The following is a 25,949-nucleotide window of genomic DNA, read 5'->3' on the forward strand; positions in this document are numbered from 1 at the left end:
GGGGGGGGGGGGTAGGGCGGTGGTTGGGTTAGAGACAAGGTTTCTCTGTATAGCCTGGGCTGTCCTGGAACTCACTCTGTAGATCAGGCTGGCCTCGAACTCAGAAAGAGAATACATGTTTAAGAGGATCTCTCAATAGGATTTCAAAGTCTTCCCAATGTCCCAGCTATAAGGGAGCTGCCAGGACAGAGCATTTGAGGTCCTAAAAGCCAAAGATCAGCAGAACAGGGACTTGCAAGGGAGACTGGAGAAGAGAGTGATGGAGAGAATTTTACACAGCAAGCAGAAGTCTAAGTAGGAAAGTCACAGGATACCTGACGGGCCCTACCTCTGCCTCCAAGGATGGGGAACAAAACTGAGGTGGTCCAGGACACCAGAGAGAAGCATGTGCAGAAGTCTCTTGGGAGGAACACTCAAGGACCTACCAGGTGAAGCTGAAAGGAGCTAAGGAGAAGCCCTGGCTCTTGGCCATCAGCACAGTCAAGGCTTTTATTGGGAAACAGACAATGGCTTTTAGTGGCCTCCAATATCCTCACTGCCCAAGGCAGCTGGAGCCTCCTCTGCCAAGTCCAAGAAAGAAGGGGCTGCCATACTGGGCCCTTAGCAGGCTCATGTGTAGAGATCAAAATCAATGCGCTTGGAATTGTAGAACTGACCACCTGGAGGGTCCAGCTTCCGGCAATAAACACCATCTGGGAAGTAACCTTCGCTCACCCAGGTCTGTAAGAACAGAGGACAAAACTGAGACAAGATGACAGACGGTAGGCTGGACAGGCAAGACAGGAGGGGGCTTACCTGCATCTGGGCACTGGTGAAGGGTCCATACAGCTCAGCATCCCCTGTGTTCTCCCATTTATACTCCCACATCACATCCATCAGACCATCTCCTGCTGACTCTGCCTCTAAAACAATGAAAGATACTTGGGCCTCAAGCACTCAGTCTCCTGACCACACTGCCCTCCTGTGCCCTCCAAACTTACCTTCTCTATGGGTAGCGGTTGGGGTTTCCAGTTCACCCTCTGCTACTTCCTCAGCAAACATGTCCAGGGAGGGCGGAGGTGTGGGGTCATGGGATCCCTGGGTCCGACACCCCAAACCCTTCAGTCGCATAGCTAACCGTTCCCTTGTTTCCTGGTATACACCAAGGTTGCCTCGAGCCACCATTTGATCAGCTAACCCAGATAGCCGGTCTAGACGCTGGGGGGAATTGGGCCGTCCAGTCCCCTTGCTGTTGTTCCCTTTGCCTCCTCCTCGGGCCCCCAGCCGCCTAAGTGCCCCAGCCACTGTCTCTCTTGGCAATAGCAACTCCAAAAGTCCCTCCAAGAGTGCTTGGGCACTCATTGGAGTCTGGCCCAGGCTGTCTTCCTCCTCTGAGTCTGAAACCTGCTGCTTATCGAGTGGCCGTTCCTTGATCCTCACCTATAAGGGAAATATAATTGTAACTTCTTAGAAACTTCCACCAGGGCCCAGGCCCAGCACCAGCATCCCAGGCCTCAGCCAGGACAGTTCCTGGGCCACACCCAGTCAATGTTGTCCAGCCAGCTGTCTCGGATCTGCGCATCCTGGTTCAGGAAGTAGTTGCCATCAGCATCAAAGTGGCCTTCCTCCATCTCTTCCTGCAGGTTGAAGGGTGTGATCCTCACACCCCCCTCACTAGGGAGAGTAGCTGCTTCCTGACCTGCACCAAAGACATGGGGGGGCCCCATGCTAGACATGCGAAAGAGAAGCAGGCACACCTCCCACCTCCATTTAAGGCTTGTCCCTCCAACACAGTTAACGCTTAGGAAATAGCTCACCTTCTACATCCTCTGAGGCCAGAATATCATATTTGCTGGACCCCTCCTCATCATCATCCTCTTCATCACTGTCTAAAGAGTGTTTGCCTTTGAAGCGGCTCCCAGGACCACCTGCTCCAGCCACAGGGTCCACCAGCTGTGAGGAGGCCGAAGCAAATGAGAAATGCAGACTGCTGGCTAGTTTTCCAAATATTCCAGGATCTGTACTAACACATCCTTGGCTTCCCAGCTTTCCTCCCATCAGACTTCTCCCTCTTCTCTTTTTTTTTTTTTTTTTTGGCTTTTCAAGACAAGGTCTCTCTGTGTGGAACTCACTCTGTAGACCAGGCTGGCCTCGAACTCAGAAATCCGCCTGCCTCTGCCTCCCAAGTGCTGGGATTAAAGGCATGTGCCACCATCACCCAGCTTCTCCCTCTTCTTTTCCCTCAGTCCTCCACAGAAATTAGGCATCTGGCCATCTCACCTTCTTTTTGGGAACACTGATTTCATCTTCATCATCCTCATCTCCAACACCCTGAAAAGTCACTTTCCTCTTTGGCATGACTGGCTGTCGATTTCCTCCAGCTGCACCTCGGGAAAAGATATGTCGTGGGGAAATTAGGTAAGGAGAGAGGACCGCGAAAGCCTACAGGTGCCACAAGCATTTTTCCTGGTAAATGTGAGAGAGGACGGATCACTAGACCATCTGAAAAAAGAACTAGCAGGCACGACGTCCGGAATAGGTTTGGCCCTGAAGGGAGGCTATGTGAAGGATCTCCGCCCCCGCGTGGACCCCGTGGGCACTCCCACCCGGGGCGGGGGTGGGGTGGGGATAGAGGCAGGTTCCTCTACGTCATCACTCCCCTACCAGTCCGGAGCTACTGAGCTCAACCACCTCTCCCACCCGAGCGCCCTCAGAGACCGGTCGGACCCAAGAGCTAGAGTTGCCTCGATCCCTGAATTCCACGTAGCGACCGGCTCGGCCATGTCCTTGGCGTACAAACTAGAGGCGACGCAAACCCGCAGGGATTCAAACAATCTTACCCGCCGGCGCTCACCTAGGAACCCAGGGTTAGGCGGGGAAGAAAAGGAAAGATGCTTTCGCCGGTATTACATCCGGGGCACCCGCTTTCACCACCCGGAAAAAGACTGTGGAGACCGACATAGGGCCCGGAAGTGGCTTCACTTCCATTCAAAAAGGGCGGATGTGTACCTTTAGCCCAGGCCGACTCGCTGCAGGAAGTGACGCAAGAACTGTAAAGACTCGCGTGAACTCCGTACTTGCCTCACGGGACTTGAGGATGGCGGGAAATGTTTTATTATTCCTCTACAATGGAGGCTACGGTTTGGATGAGGACGTGGCGTTCTGCTTGCTAAAGAGGTTCCCACGGCCTGGATGGAGAGGCACAGGCCGAACAGGGCTTTGGGTTTCAGTTTGCACTTATGGATAGGGTTCTGCACGCCTAATGGCATTCAGTAGAAACTCGGGTTTCCGACCTTAACGCAATCCCAACACTCAGGAAATTGAAACAGGATTGTCTCGAGATTGACGCCAGTCTGGGATACAACATGAGTCCGTCTGTTTTTTTAAGAAAATCTTGCTTTTCTTCCTGAGTCCTGCTTCTGATTATAAGCACTCGGCACCTTCCAAACCAAGCCCTTTTAGAACCCAGGAAGTCATTTGCACCATGTCTATTCCCCACTTAATTCCTAGTTTCTGTAGTGGGACAGCCATCATAAGAGGTGGCACTGGCATCCGTGCCCAGTAACTTGGCAGAAGCCCATAGTGCCTTGCTCTCATGTAGGCCCCTAAAAACTCTTGAATCAGCTACAAGATGAAGCCTACTTCATCCCTTAGCAAACTGGCAAGGTGTTGGAATTCAGTTCCTGCAAAGGCGGGGCCAGGTGAGATCTTCCTGAACAGTGAGGTTGAGATCTGGAGCTCTAACAACAACTCAAACCTGAACACCTCCACCCATCCCCACCCTCGGGCTAGATAGCTCAGGTGATCCTACTAGAGCTGGAAGAGTGCGGCCAGATGGACCACATCTTTCTCCTTAAGGGTTTTCTTCTCATTCTGAATCATGAAACTTCATTGAAAGTGTGACCTTAGTTTCTTCTGTGGGTACAGAACACAAGTCCTAGACCAGGAGGGCATCTTGTTACAGACAGAACCCTGAAAAAAACACCAGCTCTGCACTGCTGATTCATCTGGAGTGAATTTTCTTTTCTACCTGGAGACCATACACCCTGATTCTCGTTTGCTGAAGAACTGCCAAGTGGAGCTCTGCTTTAAGGCTACAGAAGCCCACACTTTTATCATGCTGACCTAGAGTAGAGGGAGTGTGGCAAAAAGCTATCCACAGAAAACAAGAGCTGGGCAATTTGGTTATGTGTGCCTGCTGGGATGAACGGAAGGCAGCTAGTCCACCCTAGAAGCCCAGTACCAGGACCGGCACCAAGCCGCTGACCAAGAACCCAGTCTAATCTAAAGATGGTGGTTTTGCACCTTCAGCTTCCAGGGGACTGAAGCTGCTGGAAAGGCGATCCCAGGCACAGCTGAGGAGCAGCTGGGCCACTATGTATGTTGATGGAGGATGAAGCAAGAGTTTACTGTGACTCCTTTTGGGGATCAAATACTATTCACAGGGGCTGCCTAAGATTATCAGAATACACAGAGACTTACATTGATTCATAGCAGTAGTAAACTGTTATTAAGTAATAATGAAAATAATCGTATGGTTGGAGTCACCACAACGTAAAGAACTGTAATAAAGGGTCGCAGCATTATGAAGGTTGAGGACCAGTGGGCTAGGTGTTCCTGGCAGGATCCTATGAGATTCACTGAACCTATGGAGATCACACTTCCTTTCTGGCTCCCTCCGCCTTACTCTACAGCCCTCTTCAAATAACAAGGCCGGAGACAGACCCAGATATACCAGTAGGTTCTTTTTCCGGTTCCTCAAAGTGTCACAAAACTGCCACTGGGGTGGGACCAAGACAGAAGAGAATGTAAACATTGGGTTCCACCCCCTGGACTCAAGGGAAGACCCTTATTCAGAGAGGAGCTTGACGGCTGGAAAGGAACAAAATGAAAGACAGGCTTTCTGACTCTACAGCAGAGAGCCCTGAGCATACAAAGCAAGTGAGTTAGGACAGAGAGCAGGACGTGGGTGGGAAGGAAACAGAGGGCACTCCTAGCATATCCTCTTAAATAAACTGGAGTGTAGAAGCGCTGTGGAAAGGAGAAAGGACAGAGCACCCACCCCAGGCCAACCTGACCTTCTGTACATAATTACAACACAAGGAAGGATATCCAGGAGAGAAAACAGCCTTGCCCCCCAGTAGGCAGTGGGGTGACAGGCAGGGCCCCAAGACAGGAAAAGGAACCTAGCTCCACCATCTAAGGGAAGCCACCAGAGTGTAAGACAGCACCCCAGAAGGATTTCATAGGCGTGACAGAGACCCAAGCTGATCCTAACTGGACAAAAGAGTCTCCAGACTTGGTCACTGTTACCCTAGGTAATGTAGCTGTCCCATGCACTGTGGCTGTCCTGGCCATGTAGGATCAGCAGCTGGCAAGGAGTCAGGGGAATCAAGCCACTTTCCTTAGAAAAAGGAAGAGCCTGCCAAGGGAGCTGGGAGAACACCCCTGCCAGGGCTGCTCTTGGCTGAAGGGAAAGGAGGAGGGCCATGCCATCCAGACCCAACCAGAGGTCAAAAGTAAGCATCCTGCCGGGCCTCAGCTGCTGACCTGTCCCCACCATCATGGGGTGCTGGGGGCCCATCTGCCTTTCGACGCAAGGAAACTTTCCGGCCTTGGCCCTTCTTCTCCAGCTTCTGCCGCTCCTTTTCCTGCTTCTGCTGTTCCTTCTCTTGCTCTTTTTCCCACTTCTGCCGCTCCTTCTCCTGCCTTTCCCGCTCCTTCTCCTGCCTCTGCCGCTCCTTCTCTCGCTCTTTCTCCTGTTTCTGCCGCTCTTTCTCCTGGCGCCTGATCTCCTTGCTGGTGCCTAGTGGGGTGCTGTTGCCAGTAGGTGAAGGAAGGGATGGATGCAGTCCCTCAGCGATGACGACAGCCCCAGGAACAGGCCCAGCACTCGCCCTGCGGACAGGAGGTGGTGGGGAAGGAGCCCCTCCAACTGCCCGAGAGCCTCTGCTCTTGAGACTAGGAAGGCTGAGGAGGCTAGAGGAAGGGCCCAGGGGTGGCTGCTGCCGCCTGCGTTCCTCGTGGATGGCTCGGGAGCCGTGTAGTCGCCGTGAGGGCCGATACTGCAGCTCTCCCCTAGTTTCTCGCCACTTCTTCAGTTGCGCTGCATTCTCCCGCTCAATCCATGCTTCTGTTACTGGGAGGTTGGTTACCTAGACAGAGATATGGGAGCCAGAGTGTAGACCTGTGTGGGATGGGCTGAAGCAGGTCAGGGTGTGCTGAGGCTCATGGCCTACCTCATGTACCAGGAAGTCCTCCTGCATACACTGTTGAGGCAAGTTTCGAAGCTGCTCCATGGTTTCATACATGCCTTGACAAGAGCGCAGCTTTTCCACAGAACCCAGTGTGTGTCGCAGTAAGACCAGAGCCACTCGGAAGATGATCTTAACGCCTACAGGGTCGGAGCAGAATGCAAAGAGAAATCAGGTCCAGGATCTCAACCTGTCTTATGAAGGCAAGACAGGCCCTGTTGCAGTTTACACCACCCTTCCAGGAGAAGAGAGTTGCTATGGGTTGTAGATTTCTTGGAGAGCAAGCAGACTCTAGGTTGGTGGCTGAACCAAGATGGGTCCTGTTTTTCCAAACTGCAGGCTGTTTATTATGAAGCCTAGGCCCAACAATACTTGTCTACTGGATACCAGTAAAGTGACAAATCCTAGCCTCCCCCCTCAGCCCGGCAAGCCACTGAAATACCTTCACAGAAGAACATGTCCCAGACACGAAGCACTGAAGCCCAGGGGAGGGTGCGGGCAAAGATGCACATAAACCACTCTGTCATGTAGAGCACAGGGTCAATGCGCTGCCGCCGAAGGTGACGATGTGCCAGTGGAGAAACCCGGCGCAGGAGTGCAAAAAAGATCTCTCCATCCAACTGAATGGCCTCCTAGAGGTGGTGGGAAGAGCCGTAAGAAGTGGTCTGGTTTGCTATGATCTCCTCAGAGTACAATCAAACCTAAGAGGTTATCTTAGCCTCCATGGTAGAGGGACAGAGGTCAAACGAGGCAGGGCAAGGTCCTAAGGCAGCCTTGTGGAAAGTCACAGCCCCAGTGCACCCAGCGTCCAGACACTCACCAACCCTGCACTGTAGTAACCTGGGAGGTACTTGTCGCAGATCTGTACCAGGCACCAAAACGCTTGCTAAGAAGGGCAAGAACAAGAGGCAGGGATGGGGCCTGAGAAGCAGGGAGTATACAGCTCTCCCTTCACCAAGGTATGTCTAGATCTTCTCACCCCCACCCCAAACAGGTCCACTTATGCTGACCTCAGCAGGCATGTGCATTAGCAACACGGCAGCCACTGGGGCCTGGGCCTGACAGTAGCCCTCGTCAGGCCTGTAGATGGTATAGGCCTTCAGGATTCGGTACAGGTCCTGTTGCCTAAGGGGAGTACAGAAGATGGCAATCATCAAACCTGCCCCTAACCCTGGACCAGTACCCTCTTACGTCAAGTTCCAAGCTAACCTCGAGAGCTTTACTACCTTCCTAGCCCTGCCTACTAGAGGCTCAGCATTTGAAGCATTCTATGTCCTGGCTTTTCACCCTTAGCTGCATATACCATAGACTTCCTCCACATTTCCTCTTTAAGCTGCAGCCAGCCGCAAAGCAATCATAGTCATTCTTCAGGAACCTGTCCACTCCATAGCACTGGCCCTCCCTGGAGCTAAGTGTTCTCATCCTCCAGAGCAAGCAGTCTTGAACTACTATCTGTTTCACTGAATGTCAGTCTGTCCACTAGTCCTGGTTCTCAGTGAAGGCCAGGAAGCCAGCTGTACCGCACATCTTTCTCGTATCTCTACATCGAGCCAGCCCTAGCCCTGCTCTTTTTCCTTGTTGAGTTCCATCATATCTGGTATTTCCATCTACTCAAAAACAGTTTTCTGCATTCCCAGAGGGTAGCCGCCAAGTATGAGGAATACTATATCCTGAACTCAATTCTCTAAGCTCTTTTCTCCACCCACAGCTTCTTCCATCTCTGAGTTCTATCTCTTAGTCTCCCGATCTCCCTGCCTGCAGTCACACTGCTAACACTGCTTGTACTAGTACCACCCCAAATCCACTCACTCAGATGTGATCCTTATATCTCCAACTACTTCACTGTTTCTTTAAAATTCCTGAGATGGGGTTTCATGAGCACTTGCTGGATTCCAACCCCCAAAAGTGACCCTAACTCTGATCCCCCTGCCTCCACCTCTCCAGTACCAGGATTAAAGGCATACACCATCACACTTAGCTTTCTGTGGTACTGGAAATCAAATTCAGAGCTTCCTGCATGCTGGACAAACACTCTACTGAGTGAGTTACATCACCATCTCTGATTGTTTACTTTGCTATTTACTTTGCAAAAGTGCTAAAGAGGTAACACATCTGATGATGCTGATTATTTTATCTAATACAAGGATCCACCTGCTTCTGCCTCCCCATTGCTGGGACTGAAAGATGTGTGCTACCCCACCAGGTCACATCTTCCTTTTGTACCTATGCTTGCTGCTTGGTGATATCTTGTCCAATCAGTGAGCCTAATCCGTCCATGAACACACTTCCAATTTCCAATTTATCACCAATTTAAACTTCTTTCCTGCGCCAGGCAGTGGTGGCATACACCTTTAATCCCAGCAGAGGCAGGTAGATCTCCAAGTTCAAGGCCAGCCTGATTTACAGAGTGAGTTCCAGAATAGCCAGAACTACACAAAGAAACCCCATCTCAAACAAATAACACAAACCCTCTTCTTTCCTGAAATCCAGACTTATAATACACTGGGTACCCAACCTGCCTACATCCCCTGCATTTCCAGTTTGTAACCCCCACCTGGCTTGAGACAGAGTCATACTCTAGTCAAATTGTTCTGGAACTCAAGAGTATGTTAGGCTGGCCTTAAACTCATGACAATCCTCCTGCCACAGCTTCCTAAGGGCTGGTCTGATCCACAGCCCCTCCCCCCCCCATGCCCACCACCACCAAAGTCTACCTAAGTACCCAAGACTATAGGTATGAGCTACCATGTCTGACTCTAAAACTTGACATAACCCAAACCTATATTTCTTCCAGTTCTCTTGTCTTTATTTGTAAGTAGCAAGTCTCTTGTACTTTGTGCTCTTGAATCCTGTCCTCACACATTCTCCATTCTCCTCTACTGTCTAAACCCTCACTAGTGCTGACCACTAATTTACATATTTCACAAACTTTCCTCCATCAAGGACTGTATTCACACAGAAGACAGCTTTTAGGTTTTGGGTCATTGCTGTCATCTGTGACTAGAATAGTACCTAGGAGAAGTAAGTACTCAATAACTGTTGAAAGATGAACATACTGATAAATGTGTTTGTTTAAGCTATGCACAGTACTTATCTATAATTCTAACACTTAGGCTGCAGCAGAACACTGAGTTCAAGATACTCTGGGCTACCCAGAAAGTTCAAGGTCACTCATGAAAATAATAAATAAACAAATTAGCTGCCTATGACTATGGTGGTATCCTAGCATTTGGGAGGCAGAGATAGATCTGAATTTGAAGTCACTGTGATCTACTTAGTCAGACCCTATCTCAAAGGAAAAAAAATATACTATTGTTTTACTGTATTACATAAGGAAAATATATATTTCATGAAAAATGTTCATCTAGAGCTGAGAACTAGCTGAGTGGTAGGACACTTGCCTAGCATGTTAGAGGCCCAAGGCATAAGATCCAACACAACAACAAAAGTCCGTATAACTACCTAAGGTTACTTTACGTACTAGAAGGAGTGGTACACATGCTTCATCTGAAGGAAGCCTCTAACCCACAGAATAAAAGTCCAAGTGTCTTGGTCCTTGGTGATCTGGCCGAACTTCCTTCCAGATTCAGCTCTATAAAAACCTACTGTCTACACACTGCTATACAACTTCCCAGGAAGGAAAACCCTACCTTGCCTCAGCCCCAACTAGCTTTTAAAACCCAGCACAAATACAACCTCAACTAGTCCTTGATGTACCTATATGAAGGCCCAAATTAGAATCTCCTTCACCAGACATTTCTCTTAACACTGCTTGACATTTAACTGAACTGATTAACAATCACTCAGAATTCTAAGAGCCCTAGAGGGCATAAATTGCTTAGATCAAGCCTTATATCTACCTGGAACCTTCAACAGATGTTTGCCAACTGATCCACAGTCAGGCTCTTACCCATGCCCTCCTCGAGCAGCAAACATCTCATGGAAAGGGAACTGGCGATGCAGGTCCTTCTCAATCACATCCAGCCACTTGGGGTCCCCAGGAGCCCGTTCCAGCTCCTGCAGTGGGACAGTAGGGTTTACCTCAGGATCTGGGAGAACTGATTTCTCCTGCAGAGACAGGGCCACATATCCCCCACCCTAGAGTTGCACAAACCTCAAACTTGCCCGGGTTCTGCTCCAGGAGTTCCTTGCTATTAGACAGGTACTGCCAGGCCTTGGCTCTGAGAGAGGAGGGGATTCCTTTCCGGCAGCGCAGCTTTACCTAAGGTAGAGTAACATCTAGGGTGACATCTTCAGGCCTGGAACGTTCTCTAAGCTTTCCCCACCAGCCATCAGGCTCCCAGAGACATTCCTCCCATATGCCAGATGTGACAACATTGGACCTGGTCTGGCTACAGTTTAAAGTTCCTCCTCCCAGTGCCAAGTACCTCTGATCCTCAATGTGCTAGGAGGGCAGGTATTATCAGTTTCCACTCCCCACCCTTGTGCATTGCCCAGCCCACTATACAGCCCTCAAACCTTCTGGAAACGCCGTGACAGCCACTTATCCCAGTTACTGAACATCTCCAGCCACTTGAGCTCCCGCTGCCGAGCCACATCCACAGGAATAGAGCTCTCTCTGCAGAATTGGAGTATGTATGGAAGAGGTCAGTGGCAATAGTGCAGAGCCCCAAGCTGCTGGGGAAACTGAGCCAGCTAGTTCCCTCAGGCTCAACTGAGAAACTAGAAATTGTGTGAGATCAAAACGTCTGAACCCTTGACCATCCACAGCCCAGTCCAGCACACTTTAGGCTTCCTTCCCTACTGGATTTCTACACAGATAATTTAAATCCCACTCTGACACATCCAACTTCGGTCATAATGAAAAGACACATTGTGGCTGAGGATGTACTTGAGTGGTACTGTGCTTCTCTTGCATGTGAAAGGCTCTGAATTTAGCCCCAGCACTGCAAAAAAAAAAAAAAAAAAAATTAACTATAAGCCACATTTTGTATTAAATCTGGATCCAAGTCCTAGTTTTACCATTTATTTATTATGTGACCTTGAACAAGTCACTTAATTTTCTAAGCCTCAATTTCCTCATTTGTAAGGTCGAGAGAAACAATATATACCTGAAAGAACCTGTAAACACCCTGTAGCAGGAGCTCATACCAATGGCCTTACATGTGTCATTTTATCCTATGAGACATGAGATTTCTTGGACCATCTGTGACTTTCTCTCCTCCTCCTCCTCCTCCTTTTTGCAACCTCCCCAGATTCCCAAGCAAATTAATTTTTCTGCCCTCATGCTATTCTGTCGGCTCCATGCTCAAGGTGCTCCATCTGTCTAGAAATTGTTACGTACAGGAGCCAGTTACAGGAGAACGAAATGGAAGAAAGACCATGGATTTAAAAATTCTAGACTAAGCTCAAAGTTCTGTGCCTTAGAAGCTACAAAGTCTTGCCGGGCAATGGTGGCACATGCCTTTAATCCCAGCACTTGGAAAGCAGAGGCAGGCAGATTTCTGAGTTTGAGGCCAGCCTGGTCTACAGGGTGAGTTCCAGAACAGCCAGGGCTATACAGAAAAACCGTTTCGAAAAACCAAAAAGAAGCTACAAAGTCTTGACATGTGAGTAATTTGAGTCTCTTCCTCAGCTATAAATGGGATGTCACTACCTACAGTTATAAGAACTAGTAAGAAAATACAAAAAAGACTGTTAAATAAGAGCACAACAGATGTTAATTTATTCTGTGCTAGAAACTCCTTAGAGACATCATCTCATATTACATCAATGTCAGTTCTACACTCTCAGGGCTGGAGAGATTAAGGCACTTTTCCTGTCTCAAGGAACATTACAACTTACAAAGGAAGGGAAGGGTGGGAGAGCTGGCTCAGCTCTAAGAGCACTGGATGCTCTTGTAGAGAACCAGGACTCAGTTCCCAGCACCCATGTGGCAGCTCACAATGGTCTGTAATTCCAGAGGATCTGAAGATCTCTTCTTGCCTCCCTGGGCACTATATGCACATAGTGCATAGATAGAAGTGCAGGCAAAACACCCATACACGTAAAATAAAAAAACAAACAGAAAGGGGAGGAATGTCCACTATGACACGAGAGATGGACTGGCAAAAGATTCACACAGAGTCATTATTACAAGGACAGTAGATATCAGGGAAGGCTTCCTGGAAAAAAAAAAGATATCAGAAGTGTACCAAAAGGGGTGAAGAGAAACTAGAGGCAAAGAAGGGGAAAAGCATTGCTGGCAGGTGGACAGCCTGAATAACACACTACTAATGTAATACACAGTCTAACAGACTGGTGCTGAGACCACAGAGATGAGCACAGCGGGGCAATGGAGCCAGTGTGTGGGCAATAGAGCTTGGACTTTACCCTGTGGGAGAAAGTAGTGTTTATGCTAATACGTTACAACCAGCCTTGCCTCAGAGGCAATTCCTCTGGCGTAGAAGATAGATTCTGAAGTGTCAAACTTATAAAGCAGAAACACAGCACCCAGCAGAGTGCCTGACACAGGAGTGATATTCTAAAACCAAATTGTAACCAAGTTCCTCTGGACAAACTAGTACAGAGGAATGTCCCCTAGTCACACAGATCCATGTTATATGAGGGAAGCAAGTCTAGTTTTGTTTCTTATGAGATAAAAGACACGCAGGAGAAAAGACCAGTGTCAAACTTGAGAGTTCAGACTGAATGTTGGTGCCCAATCAAGTTTTCTGAGTTTTGCTAGCTTCCAAGCCCTGCCTGTATTACTCTCCCACCCCATCTCCTGACTCAGATGCTCTTCAGGGGAATTCTCACATTCAGGTGCTTACAGAGCCCTCTCATCTCTAGGCTACACCCAACCAATTACACTGCTTCTGTTTGGGCATTCCCTCCAGATGAGTGCAGTGAGAGTAGGACTTGAGTTAGTGCTCAGTGCAGAACCTGGCTGCAGTGTCCTCAGGCGATGCTCCAGGCTGAGCTAACCAGGTTACCGACCAGCAAGCAGGTTAAGGGGGCACAGGAGCAATGGTCAGGATCCAGAGAGAGAGAAGGAAGAAGTCAGGCCAATCTCACACACCCCCACCTTAGGAGTGACTCAGGCCCCTCCCTGGAAGGAACTAGGAAAGCTCGACTAGGGCAGGGGAGATGAGGAAATGGGGAAGAGGCCACCCCCACCCTTTTCCTTCAATGAAAATACAAAACTGCCCTCTCACAAAAGCCCTGCCTTCAGGGTCTCTCCTCCATCGAGCAGACTTCCTCACTCCACCATTCTGCCCATTGCCCACCCATACCCCTACTGCTATTCTGCATACCTCTTGCCCTCAGAGACCTAAGATTCCTACCAGAACCCTGGCCCAACCAACTTTCAGAATGTTTGGCCTTTTTGCTTAAGAGCTTCATACCAAGCAGCTGGCATCTTAGCTGCTTAGTAGGTATCAACTCATTCAACTCCTCTCTTCATAGAGGAAACTGAGGCACCGAAACGGGGACACTTCTAGCTCAAGGACACGGGCCTACACAAGGTCTAGGCTTAAAACCTAGATGGCTGCCTTGATCCCTGATCCTCAACTCTGAAGTCATAGAAACCCCAGGATGCTCTGGGCACTGCAGCTCCTGCTAATGACTCCCTGGATCAGGACCGGCCAGGTGCATCCCCTCTCCTCCCTTCCCCTCCCCACCACCTCCGCGTCCACAGGCAGCCCCCCACGGGGTGCCCAGTGTGTACTCACAGGCTGCCTGAGTACTGGCTGCCCCCAAGGAAACCATACTTGTCCGTCTTGCGCAGGGCCAGCCCATTTATCTCCGAGTCTGAACCCATGGAGCTCACATCATCCGGCAAGGACTCCAAGGTCCCTGACATGAGGCTCACGGAGTCCAAGTAGCTCAGGGTGTCTGGGGCCTGCCCTCGAGGCCCAGAGATGCCAGGTCCTAGACTGGACGTGGAGCCCAGGTCTTGAAAGTTTTCAACAGGCTCCGGGGCTGGGGTCACTGTCACCACAGCCACCGGAGCCAGAGCCGGAGCCGGAGCCGGAGCCGGAGCCGGAGCCTCGCACGTCCCGGGAGGGCCTGCGACAGGCCCTGAGGGTTCCTCAGGCACCGGCCCTGCTGATGCTGATGTAGCAGCTCCATGTCCACCTGCCACCTGTCCTGCTCCACCCCGAGCAGTCACTCCTGAAGCCACTGTGGTTCCCGGCTTGGGGGCAAGCGGGGGTTTGGCAGTCAGGGCTCCAGGCGCCGTTCTGGAAGGTGTCCGAGTGGGGGTCCCCGGTCCCGGGATAGGGGAGGCTCGAGCCTCTTCCGTCTTTGGAGTGTCTGTCCCTAAAGCCACGGCCACCGACGTCTCGGCCCCTGTCTCTGCCGCCGGTGCGGGGACCTCTTGCGTCTTCGCGGCTTCGGGTGAGGCCTCCAGGGTTAGCTCCACCACCGTGCTGCCCGTCGCTTTCGTGGGTGTCGAGGCGGAGGTCTGCGACGTTCCTGGGACCCAGGCGGGTCGAGCCTCCCCGGGGGGCACCAGGTCGACGGGGGCCGAAGTAGCTGTAGTCACTGGCGGTCCTGATGTAGTCACTAAGTGCGACCCGGCCCGGGAACCCCGGGGCGGGGGCGAAGGGGCAGCGGGCGCGCCGTGACGGCGCGGCGGGGCCACAAGGGGCGCCGGGCCCGGCTCCATAGCTGCGGGCTGCCCCTCACATCCCCCCCGCCGGGGAGGCCGCAGAAGGCGCCGCCCCTCAGGCCGCCCGGAGCAGCCCGCCCGGGCTGCAGAGAGGGCGAAGGGCGCGGCCCGGCGCGCGCCGGGGGCGGGGCGGGACCGGGCGGCGGGCGGCGCGCGCAGGCGGGGCAAGGGTCGACGGCGCTCGCGCCGGGGTCTCCCGGCCTCTCACCCGACTCGCGCGCTCGCGCCGCCCCTTCCCAGCGAGGGGCCGGCTGCCGACGTCGCGCCTGCGCAGACGCGGAGGAGCCGCCGCTGCCTCGGCCAACTACGCCTGCGCGAGGAAAGGCCCTCCGGCGCCCCTCTTTTTTTTTTTTTTTTTTTTTTTAACCTCCCGCCCCCTCCATAGGATCAGGACAGATAATAGGAGAGAGAAAACTGAGTTCCTGCCAATCGATGGACGGGTGGGTGGGGTGAGAGGCGGGAAGAGGGTGGGTATCCTAGAAAGAGGAAATGAAGAAGGCGGAGGCAGGACGAAGAAAAACAAGCAATAGAAAAGAGAGATCTTGAGCCTCCAGGCCAATAAACACAACTGAAGAGTGAGTGATGGCTGAAGGGCGGGGAATGAGGCTGGTGCTGGGCAGTAAGAGGCAGGGACTAGGAACTTGTTAGCTAATGGAAATGGTGAAAAGGGAACCAATAAAAAGAGGGCTAGGCAGTCAAATTGACTGACGGTCACGTCTATTCCTATGATGACAGCAGCCACAGTCAATAGAAAGAGCCGAAAAATTCTTAGACTTCCTGAGACGATCAGGAAGGAATGACAACCAGGGAGAGGCGGGTTTAACTTGTGATTAACTAGTTAGCCAATGACTGCCTTTCTCCACTTTGCATAAGGGTAGGAAGATAGATAACACACTCTCAGCTTCGAGGGGCAGGGATGCTGCCAGCAGGCGGTGCCAGAGCAAGAATAGTCAGTGACAACCAGAGACAAGCGCTGAGAGGAGGTGACAACTGGGGACATCACTGAGAAGAGCCTGGAGCATCGGTGCGGCTCCTAGCCAATAAGAGTGCCGTACTGGCCTTGGGTTTCCAAAAGAGCCCCTGTTCATTCAGCTCCTAAGCCGCACCACAAACCCAGTGCCCTCATCAGTACTCTTTCTGTCTCTAGTTAAACTATAGTCAGTCCTCTAAAAGACTCATCTCTCTCAATTCCCTATTTCAGGCAGGAACTCAGACCAGGTTTCTCTAAGTTCCCGTATACAAACTCAGCTTCTCCCCCAAACACTGCAATTTCTGAAACCGTATCCCTCTGAATACTACTTCACTCTCCAGGCGTGTGGGTGGAGGTCCCATCTCAGAACCCAAATCTACGAATCCTCAATACCACGAACCCTCCATATCTGCATTCCTGTTCTTTGGAGGATTCAAGAACCAAACCCTATTGTTGTTGTGACCATAAAAAGAGAAAGAGCTATAAGAATATGTTCTGGCGAGTTGTGGGGGTAGGGGGTGCCTCGGCAGGCCCATGCCGAGGCATCCCGTCACCCTGAGGGACTAGACACACGCCAGTATAGTATAGATTAGAGTTTATTTAGGGCGTGGGGAGAGGAGTTAAGAGGGTAGTAGAGGCAGAGAAAGGCAGAGAGAAGGAGAGAGAAGTAGGGGATGACCATGGTCACATGGAGAGGGGGGAAGGGGATGAGGGGGGGGAGCAAGGGGGTTAGAGAAAAGGGAGAGAAGCAGGAGTAAGAGAGGAGAAGGCAAGCAGCCCCTTCTATAAGGCCAGGCCTACCTGGCTGTTGCCAGGTAACCATGGGGAGGAGCATACCTGACTGCTGCCAGATATCTGTGGGGGTGGAGTTTATACAGAATGCTAACAATTGTTATCCACCTCTTTTATGTACTCATTAGCTAATAACTTGGACTCCAACTTCATGAGTCTCAAGGTAGCCCTTAGACCTGACTTTATGAGCTCTAACCTTATTCCAACTTCTTTTTTTGTTTGTTTGTTTAAGTTTTTTTTTCGAGACAGTGTCTCTGTGTGGACCTGCGTGGCTGTCCTGGAACTCACTATGTAGATCATGCTGGCCTCAAACTTAGAGATCCGCCTGCCTCTGACTCCTGAGTTCTGAGACTAAAGGCCACCACCGAACCAGGAACCTTCCCACTTCTAACCACTGCTTCCTCCATTCTCCATTCTCTTGAGCCCCAGGATGAGTGGAGTCCCAAATCCATAAAGCCACTCTCAAAATTCTCATGAGACCTAGCTCTCGATTTCCCTATTCCTTGTTGTCTTTTGAGGTTTGAAGCACCTGAGTCTTGTCAGCTTACTTTCCCAACTCAGACCAGACCCCGGTGATGACCTGTCAGGTCTTCTTTTCATAACTTCTCCATCTTCCATTTGATTCAAGTTGACTGAGAAGTCCACAAATCCCATTCCCTTTTTGGAGTCTTTCTCACCTCCCAGAATGCACTAATGAGTGGGCTCCTCCATGACGTAGCCCCCCCCGTGGTACCCCTATGTGGTACCCATATAAGGCAAAACAGCTGCCAACTAAAGCCGGGAGGGGCTGTGCAGAAGGCCAGGGGCAGCTGCTAAGTTTAGGGTGGCTCCTTCTCTCTTCTTAGAGACAACAGGTGGCTGGGCCCCAGTGCCCAGAAAAGAAAATGTCTTAGTGGCATTGGCATGGACTGGAGGAGGGGAAGGGAGGGGACACATTTCTCAGGACATCAGGTCCTAAAGGGAGCAGGAGGCGATGTGTACCATTGCCAGCCTGGGGTTTCCTGTACTGCTTTTTCCCTAGATTTCCACTGCATGAAGCAATATGGGCCACTGAGGCCCAGAGCATTATGAACGTCACAACAACAGCCAAGCTAGCATTTTCCTGGACAGGGGAAGACACTGGTTATCTACCTGGGAGAGGATAGCTGGGGCCTTTGCATCTTCTCCTCTGAGGTCCAGCAAGAAGCCTAAACCTCTCTTGCTTCAACCCTTTCCAAGTTCACCAGTGTCTCTGCTTGTTGTTGCAAACCCCACAGCATCTGGACACCAACCTTAACATCCAGCCCCATCCCAATTCCAGCAGGCCTAACAGTTGACTTTTACTGTCCTGGCCTTCTGTCTGCACATCTGCTCACCAGCCCTCACCTAACTCACTTCCTTAGCTTCCTGCTGAGTTTTGCTGTTGTCATTTGCTTGCCTGCCTGCTTGCTTGTTAAAGTGAAACCACAAAACCAACCATATTGTCTATGGGCAATAAATGCTTACTGAGTTTAGATCTGTGCCCACCCCACTCAGGGGCTCAAAAGTCTGGTTCATCTCTTCCAGAACTGTGGGCTTCCCTGAGCCCCTCTGAATTCTGGCACATTGTAGTCCCCTTTGGGGAGAAAGAACATCCCTTCCTACCTAGATCCTAATGAGACTTGCATCCCAAGGCCTCCTCCCCCTCCCTTCCTGGGCTCCAGCTGCTGCAGGCCTCCAAGAAAGGAGAGGCCCCTGAGCTGGGCTATTTTAGTATCTGGGGTGGGTATCCACAGGGCTAAGGTTACCATGGTATGTTAAGGGCTGCCGGGGCAGGACTATATAACCCCAGAAGAACTGCTCCAAGCACATTCTCTCCCTTTTTCCATCTGAAGCTACTGCCTTGCCCCCAGGAGATCTAAGACATGGTGAGTGAAGATCCTCCCCCTGGCCCCCAGTCCTGACCCATTAGCTCAGGATAGCCTCACTCTTCAAAAGAAAAGTTGTTGCTTCTCATTCCAACTACAGGCAAAATAGGAACCCTCTCCCTTAGCACCAGAGGGGCCAGAGGAGAGTGATGGGCTGAAAGGTTCAGTCAAGGATAATATGCTCAGATATCTAACCATGATGTCTAGGGGTTGGAGGGGGGGTAGACCTGCTCAAAGTCCGTTCCATCCCTTTCTGTCATTTCCTAAAGTCCTCAGACAAGTGAAATGATCCTGCTCGCATTTTATAAGTGTGAATTAGAGATTCAGATGGGGTCAATGAGTAGATTAAGCTAGCAAGTATGGACACCAAGTTGGCAGGCAAGAGGGTCCTGAGAAGGGCACTTGTCAGTCAGGATGAAGTGATCTGGGAGCTATAGTTGGGAATTAAGATACACAGCCAAAATAAGGCCCCTTAGCCAAGAGGTGCCAAGAAAAAGAAGGGTTATTCTAGAAAAAATGGACTCAAAGAACTCTGAATCTGAATCTGACCAGGCATGGTGGGTATGCTCGTAATTTCGACTGCTTTAAAACCTGAAGAGGTAGGAGTCCAGGAGTCCAGGAGTTCAAGGCCAGCCTGAGCAATGTGGTGAGACCTGTCTAAAAAAAAAAAAAAGACAGGAGGAGGAGGAGCCAGGTGTGGTGATGCATATCTTTATTCTCAGGAGGAAGAAGCAGTGGATCTCTTGAGTTCAAGGAAAGGTCCCAAGGCTAAGTCATGAGACTATGTCTAGAAGTGTGAGGGATTAGGGATGGGGATGTAACTCAGTTGGTCAGTATAAGCAACCAAATAAAATAGGATATGCTGCACACAATACTAACCCTGGAACTTGCATGATCAAGGTTAGCAATGGAGGCAAGGTGAGCAGATCAAGGTCATCCTCGGTCAAGTAGCAAGTGTGAGGGCTAGATGAGACCCTGTCCGTAACAGAACAGAAGTCTGGTTCGCTGCTCCCAGGAGAGAGGTACGGGTACTGGCCTGTACATTCTCCGGCTTAACCTTTACCTTTACAGGCACCCAAGAAGGCCAAGAGAAGGGCAGGAGCAGAAGGGAGCTCCAATGTCTTCTCCATGTTTGACCAGACTCAGATCCAGGAGTTCAAGGAGGTGAGAGAGGCAGGCTAAGGAAAGCCTCCCCACCCCTCCTTCCCAGAAAGTGCACCTGTTGAGGGAGGAGGAAGGTTTAGAATTCCTCCCCTCCCTTCAAAGGGTGAAGGGGGACAGCTGGCTCAGGGCCAGAATCTGATCTGCCTTGGGCCAATTCCTGGCTTCATCCGTCCCCACCCCTACCCCTCCACAGGCATTCACTGTAATTGATCAGAACAGGGATGGCATTATCGACAAGGAGGACCTTCGGGACACCTTTGCGGCCATGGGTGAGCTCCCTACTCCCATCTATAAATGCTGAAAGCTATGGAGTCAGAGGGGAATCCTGTGGCTTCAGGCCTTAATCTGCCCAGATGAAAAATGAATGAGCTGCTGGGCAGTGGTGGCACAGCCTTTGATCCCAGCACTTGGGAGGCAGAGGCAGGCAGATTTCTGAGTTCAAGGCCAGCCTGGTCTACAGAGTGAGTTCCAGGACAGTCAGAGCTACACAGAGAAACCCAGTCTCGAGAAACCAAAACCAAAAATAAAAATAAAAATAAAAAAATAAAGAAAAATGAATGAGCTGATATATTTATGGGAAGCACAGCTCTGGTCCCCAGCACTCAACTCTAAGCCCTGATGCTCACCCCATTCAGGCCGTCTCAATGTGAAGAATGAGGAACTCGACGCTATGATGAAGGAAGCCAGTGGGCCCATCAACTTCACTGTCTTCCTGACCATGTTTGGGGAAAAGCTTAAAGGTGAGTAAAAGGTTCTCAGCCCAAGACCCTAGTTGCTCCTTTCAGACCTTCAGGGACTTGCTAGACTCATGTGTCCTCTGACCCTGCAGGTGCGGACCCTGAGGATGTGATCACGGGAGCCTTCAAGGTCCTGGACCCAGAAGGGAAGGGCACCATCAAAAAGCAGTTGTGAGTGGCTCCCTCTAGTGGCTCTACTGTAGTCTCCTAAAATTCCTGCATAAGGGTGACAGGTTGACAGAATGTGTGAGCAATAAGGAATAGGTGACGAGGTTACATTTTTATAATAACCAAGAGGAGAAATTCGAGACAGGAGGCCACAGTATTTGGGAGAAACATGTATTTGCGCCAGACATGTTTCAGGGAAGGTTGGTGGGAACAGGAATGAAATGAGAGGGGACAGGACTCGTGACCCCAATCTCACCTCCCCCCCCCCAATGTCGCCTTCTCAGCTTGGAGGAGCTGCTTACCACGCAGTGTGACCGATTTTCCCAGGAGGAGGTGAGTTGGGGAAAGCCCGGGAAGGAAAAGGACTAGGAGTGGAGGGAAGAGAGGGAAGCAGTGGGAAGACCGATCTTAGAGCTACTCCTGTCTTCCTACAGATCAAGAACATGTGGGCAGCCTTCCCCCCAGATGTGGGCGGCAACGTGGACTACAAGAACATCTGCTATGTCATCACACACGGTGACGCTAAGGACCAGGAGTAGGGGACCCAAGGTCTCAGAAGACCTAGATAGGCTTGTAGCCTCTCCAAATCTCACCCTGACCCACCAATAAAACTCAACTGGTCTTTGTTTCTTATTGGTGGCAATTTAAGTGTGTTCACGCGCGAACTCAGGTGGGAGGCTGAAACACCGCCCAGACAGACAGGAGTGGCTAACAGTGGAATGACTAGTGGCCAGAAAGCCCCCAGCGGGCAGCTCCATTCCTGCTGGGAAGAAGACTCCGGCAGCTGGGGAGAGGCGGGGAGCAGAACTTGAAGGAACAGGAAAACCCAAATGGAACGGGTCAGGCGCTTGAAGGGCGGTCCTCTCAGAACAGCGCGGAAGGCGGAGTCGGATGGACTTTAAGCTTCCGGATTGGAGGGATCTGGTTTAAGTGCAAGGGCGGGCCTACCCTCTGGATCTCGGGATTGGGCGCTGGGCAGTCTAGGGATGGGACTTCAGATTAGCGTTGAAGAGACGCTAGGGTAGGCGGCGGTGGGGATCTCACAGCGCGTCTGACTGCTCGCCCTGAGCCTGGCTCTGTTGCATCTGGGCTTGCATCTTCTCCAGCATTTCTTGCATGCGGCGCAGCTGTGCGGAGCAAGATTGCAGGCAGTGGGACCCGGCAGAGCCGGAATGGGATCTAGAAGATGTTCTAGGGCACTGATTAGAGGGAAAGAGAAGTGCTTGCTCACCTCTTCGTCCTTCTCGCGAATCAACTTCTCAGTGTCGGCCAGAGGCAGCATGGGGAGCGGGATCTCTGTGGCACTCTGCCGGGAAAGCTTGCTAAGAGAGTAGAGGGAAAGGTTGTGTGCGTGCAGAAAACAGGATGAGGTCTCACTTTGTGGGTCTAGCCTTGGGGCGAATTCTGAGTGTAGGAGGCGGGGCCTTGTCCCTGAAGTTGGGGACGGAGTGGGAGAGGCTTAGTTGGATCTGGGGCCTAGTTAAGAAGGGTAGCAGGACCAGTCAGGAAGGCTTGCCAAAACGGTGGCGCCATGGAAGCACCAAAATAGGCCTGCTCTCACCTGCGGCTGGCTCGATCCCGGGCCCCAGGTCGAGCCAGACTCTGTAGGCAGCGTGCTCGGTAGCCCTCGTAGAGCAGATCGTGGGTCACCTCTTTCAAGTCCTGAAGGTGGGTCTGCACTAACATCCGCCTCAGGTTCAGGAAATCGCAGTGATGTGGGTTTTCCACTAGAGGGCAGACCAAGTAGCTTTCCGTTCTACTCCACCCTTTGCTCTCTGGAAGTACTTTGCTATTCTAGCGAAGGACCCACGATTTGCCGCCCAAGGACCCCACTTGTGGCTTCTAGGAACTCCCAAGACTAGAGCCCACCTCCAGCTTCACATATGGATGCAGACTGAGCTCTCTGCTGCTCTCAAAGCATGCCTGGCCTTACCCTCCACGGTACCCCAAGAGTAGCGGCGTCCCCTCACTGGTCGGGTTCCATCCCTCACCACCTCACAAGACCCAACGACTGCGAAAGGGATGTTTTCCTACGGGACAGGAGTCACGTTGGCTCCTCACGGGCTTAACCCTCTTTTTCAGCTTTCACCTCCACTTCCTGCTTCCTTGCCCTTCCCACCTCCACCTGTCAAACCTTCATTTCTTCATTCTGCTTCTTGAATTCTTCGTCCTCATCAGAGTCACACTCTGGGAACTGATAGATGTTGATCTCCTCCTCTTTCAACTGGTCTCGGATCTCAGAGCAGATAGAGAGTGACACTGAAGTATGACCAACAGACATTATGTGGGCCAGAAACAGTGGGGTATAATGGGGGTGATCAGAGAGAATGAAAGATATGAAGGACAGATGGTGAGAAATGGCCACACAAGATGACCAAAACCAAACCTCAGAGACATGATGGTGAGAAACTCAGATAGGATAGATGTCAAAATATGAGGAAGTGGGTCCGTGGGAAAGCACTTTGAAGACAGTGAAGCAGGCAGTCATCACTATCGAGAGGACAAGGAATTGTGGTGCCCCTCCCCCCTCCTAGTCAAGTCTCTAGTTCCAGGGCTGTATAATCATTCTGTTCTGAGCTTGAGCCTTAGGGCCATGGCTGCTTGTGGCAGGTTCATACACCCTTTCTTCACCCCTCCCCCATCTAGCCTAATAGCCTAATGACACCTGCTCTAAAAAGGTCACCTCAAGATAAAAAAAAAAAAAAAAAAGTCAAGACAGATGAGGTTCGGTCATGGCGTTTGTTGTTTGTTTGTCACTTAGAGGTCTCAGTCAGTCACCCACACAGTCAGGTCTCAGCCATACCTTCTGCTTGAGGACCTGAGTTTCCCTGGGCATCAGGGCATCTGCTTTGCCGATAACCGGGATGATATTGACTTTCTCATGCACTGCCCGGAGGAAAGCCACATCTAGGGGCCGGAGTCTGTATCAGGGATTGATTGGTCAGGACTTCAAGTACTGAGCTTTCTCTAGCCTCCTCAACCATTCCACCCCACCCCACCCCCAGGGTGCTCTCCAGACCCTCGGCCAAAGGGTGAGATGAAGTAGAGGCAGCAGTGGACTCTAGAATCCTGGATGTTCTTCCTGTTCAAGCCACTCTCATCCCTGAGGTACTGCTCAAACTGCTCCTCAATGAAGCGAACCACAGGCAGCCAGCTGGAGTGTGGAGAGGGGATATATAGTCTGAGATCACAGGGTAGGGGACAGGATGAAGCTAGCCAGGGCTGTGCAGTGGGAAGTAAGTTCTTTGCTCCTAACCAAAGCCATCAGGGACAGCTGGCAATAGCACATGAGACATCCAAAACTGTGGTGGCTGCATACCTGTAGTCTCACCACTCAGGAAGCTGAGGCAGGAGAATTGCCATATCTGAAGCCAGTATGGCCTACATAGTGAGTTCCAGGCCATCTCAAAAAAAACGAACGAGCCACCACCACCACAACAAAAGCATTGAACAAGCCAGGTATGTGTATACCTGTAATCTCTGGAGGAGGACTTTGAATTTCAGGCCAGTCTGGGCTACACAGTGAATTTGAAGTCCCTGAAGGGACTGTTTTGAGACAAGGTTTACAGAAACCTTGTCTCAAAACAAGAAACGCTGAATACTTTGGGCCAGATTGTTACCAGAAACAGGTGGCTCCTTTTGGGTCGAGGGGCTATGACAAGCCAGCCTACAGCTGACCCTAGTCTTCCATAGTGGAGGAGAGGCTTAGCTCCTCTCCCTCCCCTCCTCACCAGTCTGAGCAGTCCACAGAGTCCCCGAAGCCAGGCGTGTCCACCAAGGTCAACTTCACCTTGATACCTCCCTCCTCAATCTCCACGCCCCGTCGCTCAATGGTCAGAGTTTGTGTGGTGCGAGCTATGGGGACAGAACAGTTTGGCTGCGTAGGGCTCTGAAGCAGGGCTCCATTCCTTATGCCGCAGCTGCCCACAGGTGTTTTCAGGGGAGGAAACAGTCTCAGAGAAAAACCAGAGGCCACCAAAGTCCCCAGATAGAAAGAAAAAGAATGCAGCCTAATGACACAGGAAGAGGCCAGGGGACACCATAGAGGGGAGAAAGGGACAGAAGTAGGGACGGGAAGCCTGTGGAGGAAAGGGGTAGATTTACCACTGGCATCTGGCATCTGCCGATCCTCATAGAGGTTGGTGAGGAACAAGCTGTTGATGAGGGTGGATTTCCCCAGGCCTGACTCCCCTGTGCATGGGACAGGCCCACTGGTCAGACAGGAGGGTGGCCATGATTTCCTGAGTACATCACCACCCCCTGAGACTCTCTCCAGAACCCACAGACCTGCCACCATGAGTGTGAAGTCAAACCCCTTTTTGACAGACTTGCGATGCAGCTGGTTGGGCAGGGCAGCAAAGCCCACATATTCCTTGTCCTGTGGGGGTATAGGGAGACTATGAGATTCCTGACATGGCAGGGAATGCTCCAGGACCACCTGAGCCCAAGAGCTAGTAAGGCCACTTACTGTGGGTTAGCTTTGAATTGGGGACCCTCAGAGGAGAGGGCTGGCCCCAGATGCCTAGATTCCTGGGCCCAAGAACTCACCATGGCTCTGCTGGTTGTTGCTTGCACCTGGTGTAGCTCCCCACTTCCTCTGGTGGGGCAGGAAGTTGAATATGTCAAACAGAGGGGAGGGGTGAAGTGAGGGGGCAGTGCAGGAAGCTGAGCTGCTCAAAGAGAGGCGAGAAACCCATGTGCATCCCTTATCTTGTTCAAAGAGCAGGGATTTGTGCACACAAGTAGAGGCCAGAGCAGGGTATTGGATCCCCTGGACCTGGAGTCACAGGTAGCTTTGCACTGCCTGGCATAGACAATGGGAGCTGAATTCAGGTCCTCTATAAGAGTAGCACAGTCCTTTTATTATTATTATTATTAAGATTTATTTATTATATTTATATGAGTATACTATAGCTATTTTCAGACACACCAGAAGAGGGCATCAGATCCTATTACAGATGATTGTGAGCCACCATGTGGTTGCTGGGAATTGAACTCAGGACCCCTAGAAGAGCAGTCAGTGCTCTTAACCGCTGAGTCATCTCTCCAGCTCCGTAGTAGCACAGTCTTAATTGATATGCTGCCGTACGCCCCAATGTATCTCTTCTTATCACCCTATATAGAGCTTCAGCCCCTTCATTCTCCACATATCTTTATGCCAAGCTCCAGCGTGGCCCCCATCATCATGGTGAGAAGTGGGTATGAACAGAGAGAAAGGAAGCAAGATGTTCTCCTTAGCAAGTCTGATAAGGGTTGAGCAAGATGATTTGCAAAAAGGGAAAAAAAAAGTTCCCAGGGTGTGGGTGAACAAAACAACCATGATAAAAACCCATAATAGGATTGGAGGTAGATATGGCTGACAGTTCCCAGCTCAGGCAACGGGTT

The 25,949-nt window shown here is 51.1% G+C and overlaps 4 protein-coding genes across 6 annotated transcripts; 1 reads left to right on the top strand and 3 right to left on the bottom strand.

Annotated features, from left to right (window-relative positions):
* Positions 1-462: 462 nt before the first annotated feature.
* Cd2bp2 (CD2 cytoplasmic tail binding protein 2) lies at positions 463-3,003 on the bottom strand. Of its 2 annotated transcripts, none has more exons than XM_031388377.1 (7): positions 2,820-3,003; positions 2,260-2,360; positions 1,797-1,932; positions 1,521-1,678; positions 981-1,419; positions 796-902; positions 463-720 (listed from the first exon to the last, which is right to left on the bottom strand). In XM_031388377.1, the coding sequence occupies exons 2-7, from the start codon at positions 2,335-2,337 to the stop codon at positions 610-612; spliced, it is 1,029 nt and encodes a 342-aa protein (XP_031244237.1). In that variant the 5' UTR covers positions 2,338-2,360; positions 2,820-3,003; the 3' UTR covers positions 463-609. The 2 variants fall into 2 exon arrangements, with proteins under 2 accessions (XP_031244237.1, XP_031244236.1); XM_031388376.1 differs by having other exon boundaries at positions 2,834-3,002.
* A 1,702-nt stretch (positions 3,004-4,705) lies between these two features.
* On the bottom strand, positions 4,706-14,970 carry Tbc1d10b (TBC1 domain family member 10B). Its single transcript, XM_031388375.1, has 9 exons — positions 13,907-14,970; positions 10,713-10,812; positions 10,348-10,455; positions 10,144-10,250; positions 7,244-7,358; positions 7,054-7,119; positions 6,676-6,865; positions 6,219-6,373; positions 4,706-6,134 (listed from the first exon to the last, which is right to left on the bottom strand). Exons 1-9 carry the CDS (start codon positions 14,842-14,844, stop codon positions 5,493-5,495), a joined length of 2,421 nt encoding a protein of 806 aa, XP_031244235.1. The 5' UTR covers positions 14,845-14,970; the 3' UTR covers positions 4,706-5,492.
* A 3,374-nt stretch (positions 14,971-18,344) lies between these two features.
* Mylpf (myosin light chain, phosphorylatable, fast skeletal muscle) lies at positions 18,345-21,197 on the top strand. Its single transcript, XM_031388381.1, has 7 exons — positions 18,345-18,495; positions 19,567-19,659; positions 19,853-19,928; positions 20,295-20,399; positions 20,489-20,567; positions 20,849-20,897; positions 20,999-21,197. The coding sequence occupies exons 1-7, from the start codon at positions 18,493-18,495 to the stop codon at positions 21,101-21,103; spliced, it is 510 nt and encodes a 169-aa protein (XP_031244241.1). The 5' UTR covers positions 18,345-18,492; the 3' UTR covers positions 21,104-21,197.
* On the bottom strand, positions 20,720-25,165 carry Septin1 (septin 1). Of its 2 annotated transcripts, none has more exons than XM_031388378.1 (11): positions 25,113-25,165; positions 24,852-24,942; positions 24,669-24,755; positions 24,296-24,419; positions 23,584-23,718; positions 23,368-23,485; positions 22,699-22,800; positions 22,498-22,594; positions 22,126-22,291; positions 21,796-21,886; positions 20,720-21,691 (listed from the first exon to the last, which is right to left on the bottom strand). In XM_031388378.1, the coding sequence occupies exons 1-11, from the start codon at positions 25,113-25,115 to the stop codon at positions 21,605-21,607; spliced, it is 1,101 nt and encodes a 366-aa protein (XP_031244238.1). In that variant the 5' UTR covers positions 25,116-25,165; the 3' UTR covers positions 20,720-21,604. The 2 variants fall into 2 exon arrangements, with proteins under 2 accessions (XP_031244238.1, XP_031244239.1); XM_031388379.1 differs by having other exon boundaries at positions 25,033-25,149.
* Between the last annotated feature and the right edge of the window lie 784 nt (positions 25,166-25,949).

Source organism: Mastomys coucha, unplaced genomic scaffold, assembly GCF_008632895.1.
Source record: "Mastomys coucha isolate ucsf_1 unplaced genomic scaffold, UCSF_Mcou_1 pScaffold21, whole genome shotgun sequence".
NCBI lineage: Eukaryota > Metazoa > Chordata > Mammalia > Rodentia > Muridae > Mastomys > Mastomys coucha.

Bases quoted from the DNA above. Each gene is read 5' to 3' on its own strand.
- Tbc1d10b (XM_031388375.1), bottom strand. From the start codon at position 14,844: ATGGAGCCGGGCCCGGCGCCCCTTGTGGCCCCGCCGCGCCGTCACGGC. The intron at 10,456-10,712 runs GTTTGAGGGCTG...ACTCTACCTTAG, and splicing joins TGTCACGGCGTTTCCAGAAG to GTAAAGCTGCGCTGCCGGAA. The intron at 7,359-10,143 runs GTAAGAGCCTGA...TACTCCCCTTAG, and splicing joins GCTGCTCGAGGAGGGCATGG to GCAACAGGACCTGTACCGAA.
- Cd2bp2 (XM_031388377.1), bottom strand. From the start codon at position 2,337: ATGCCAAAGAGGAAAGTGACTTTTCAGGGTGTTGGAGATGAGGATGAT. The intron at 903-980 runs GTAAGTTTGGAG...TCATTGTTTTAG, and splicing joins AACCGCTACCCATAGAGAAG to AGGCAGAGTCAGCAGGAGAT. The intron at 721-795 runs GTAAGCCCCCTC...CTGTTCTTACAG, and splicing joins TCACCAGTGCCCAGATGCAG to ACCTGGGTGAGCGAAGGTTA.
- Septin1 (XM_031388378.1), bottom strand. The intron at 24,756-24,851 runs GTCTGTGGGTTC...TCCCATGCACAG, and splicing joins CTTCACACTCATGGTGGCAG to GGGAGTCAGGCCTGGGGAAA. The intron at 22,595-22,698 runs GTTTGACAGGTG...CCTGTCCCGTAG, and splicing joins AGCAGAATGAAGAAATGAAG to GAAAACATCCCTTTCGCAGT.
- Mylpf (XM_031388381.1), top strand. The intron at 19,929-20,294 runs GTGAGCTCCCTA...CACCCCATTCAG, and splicing joins GGACACCTTTGCGGCCATGG to GCCGTCTCAATGTGAAGAAT. The intron at 20,568-20,848 runs GTGAGTGGCTCC...TCGCCTTCTCAG, and splicing joins GGCACCATCAAAAAGCAGTT to CTTGGAGGAGCTGCTTACCA.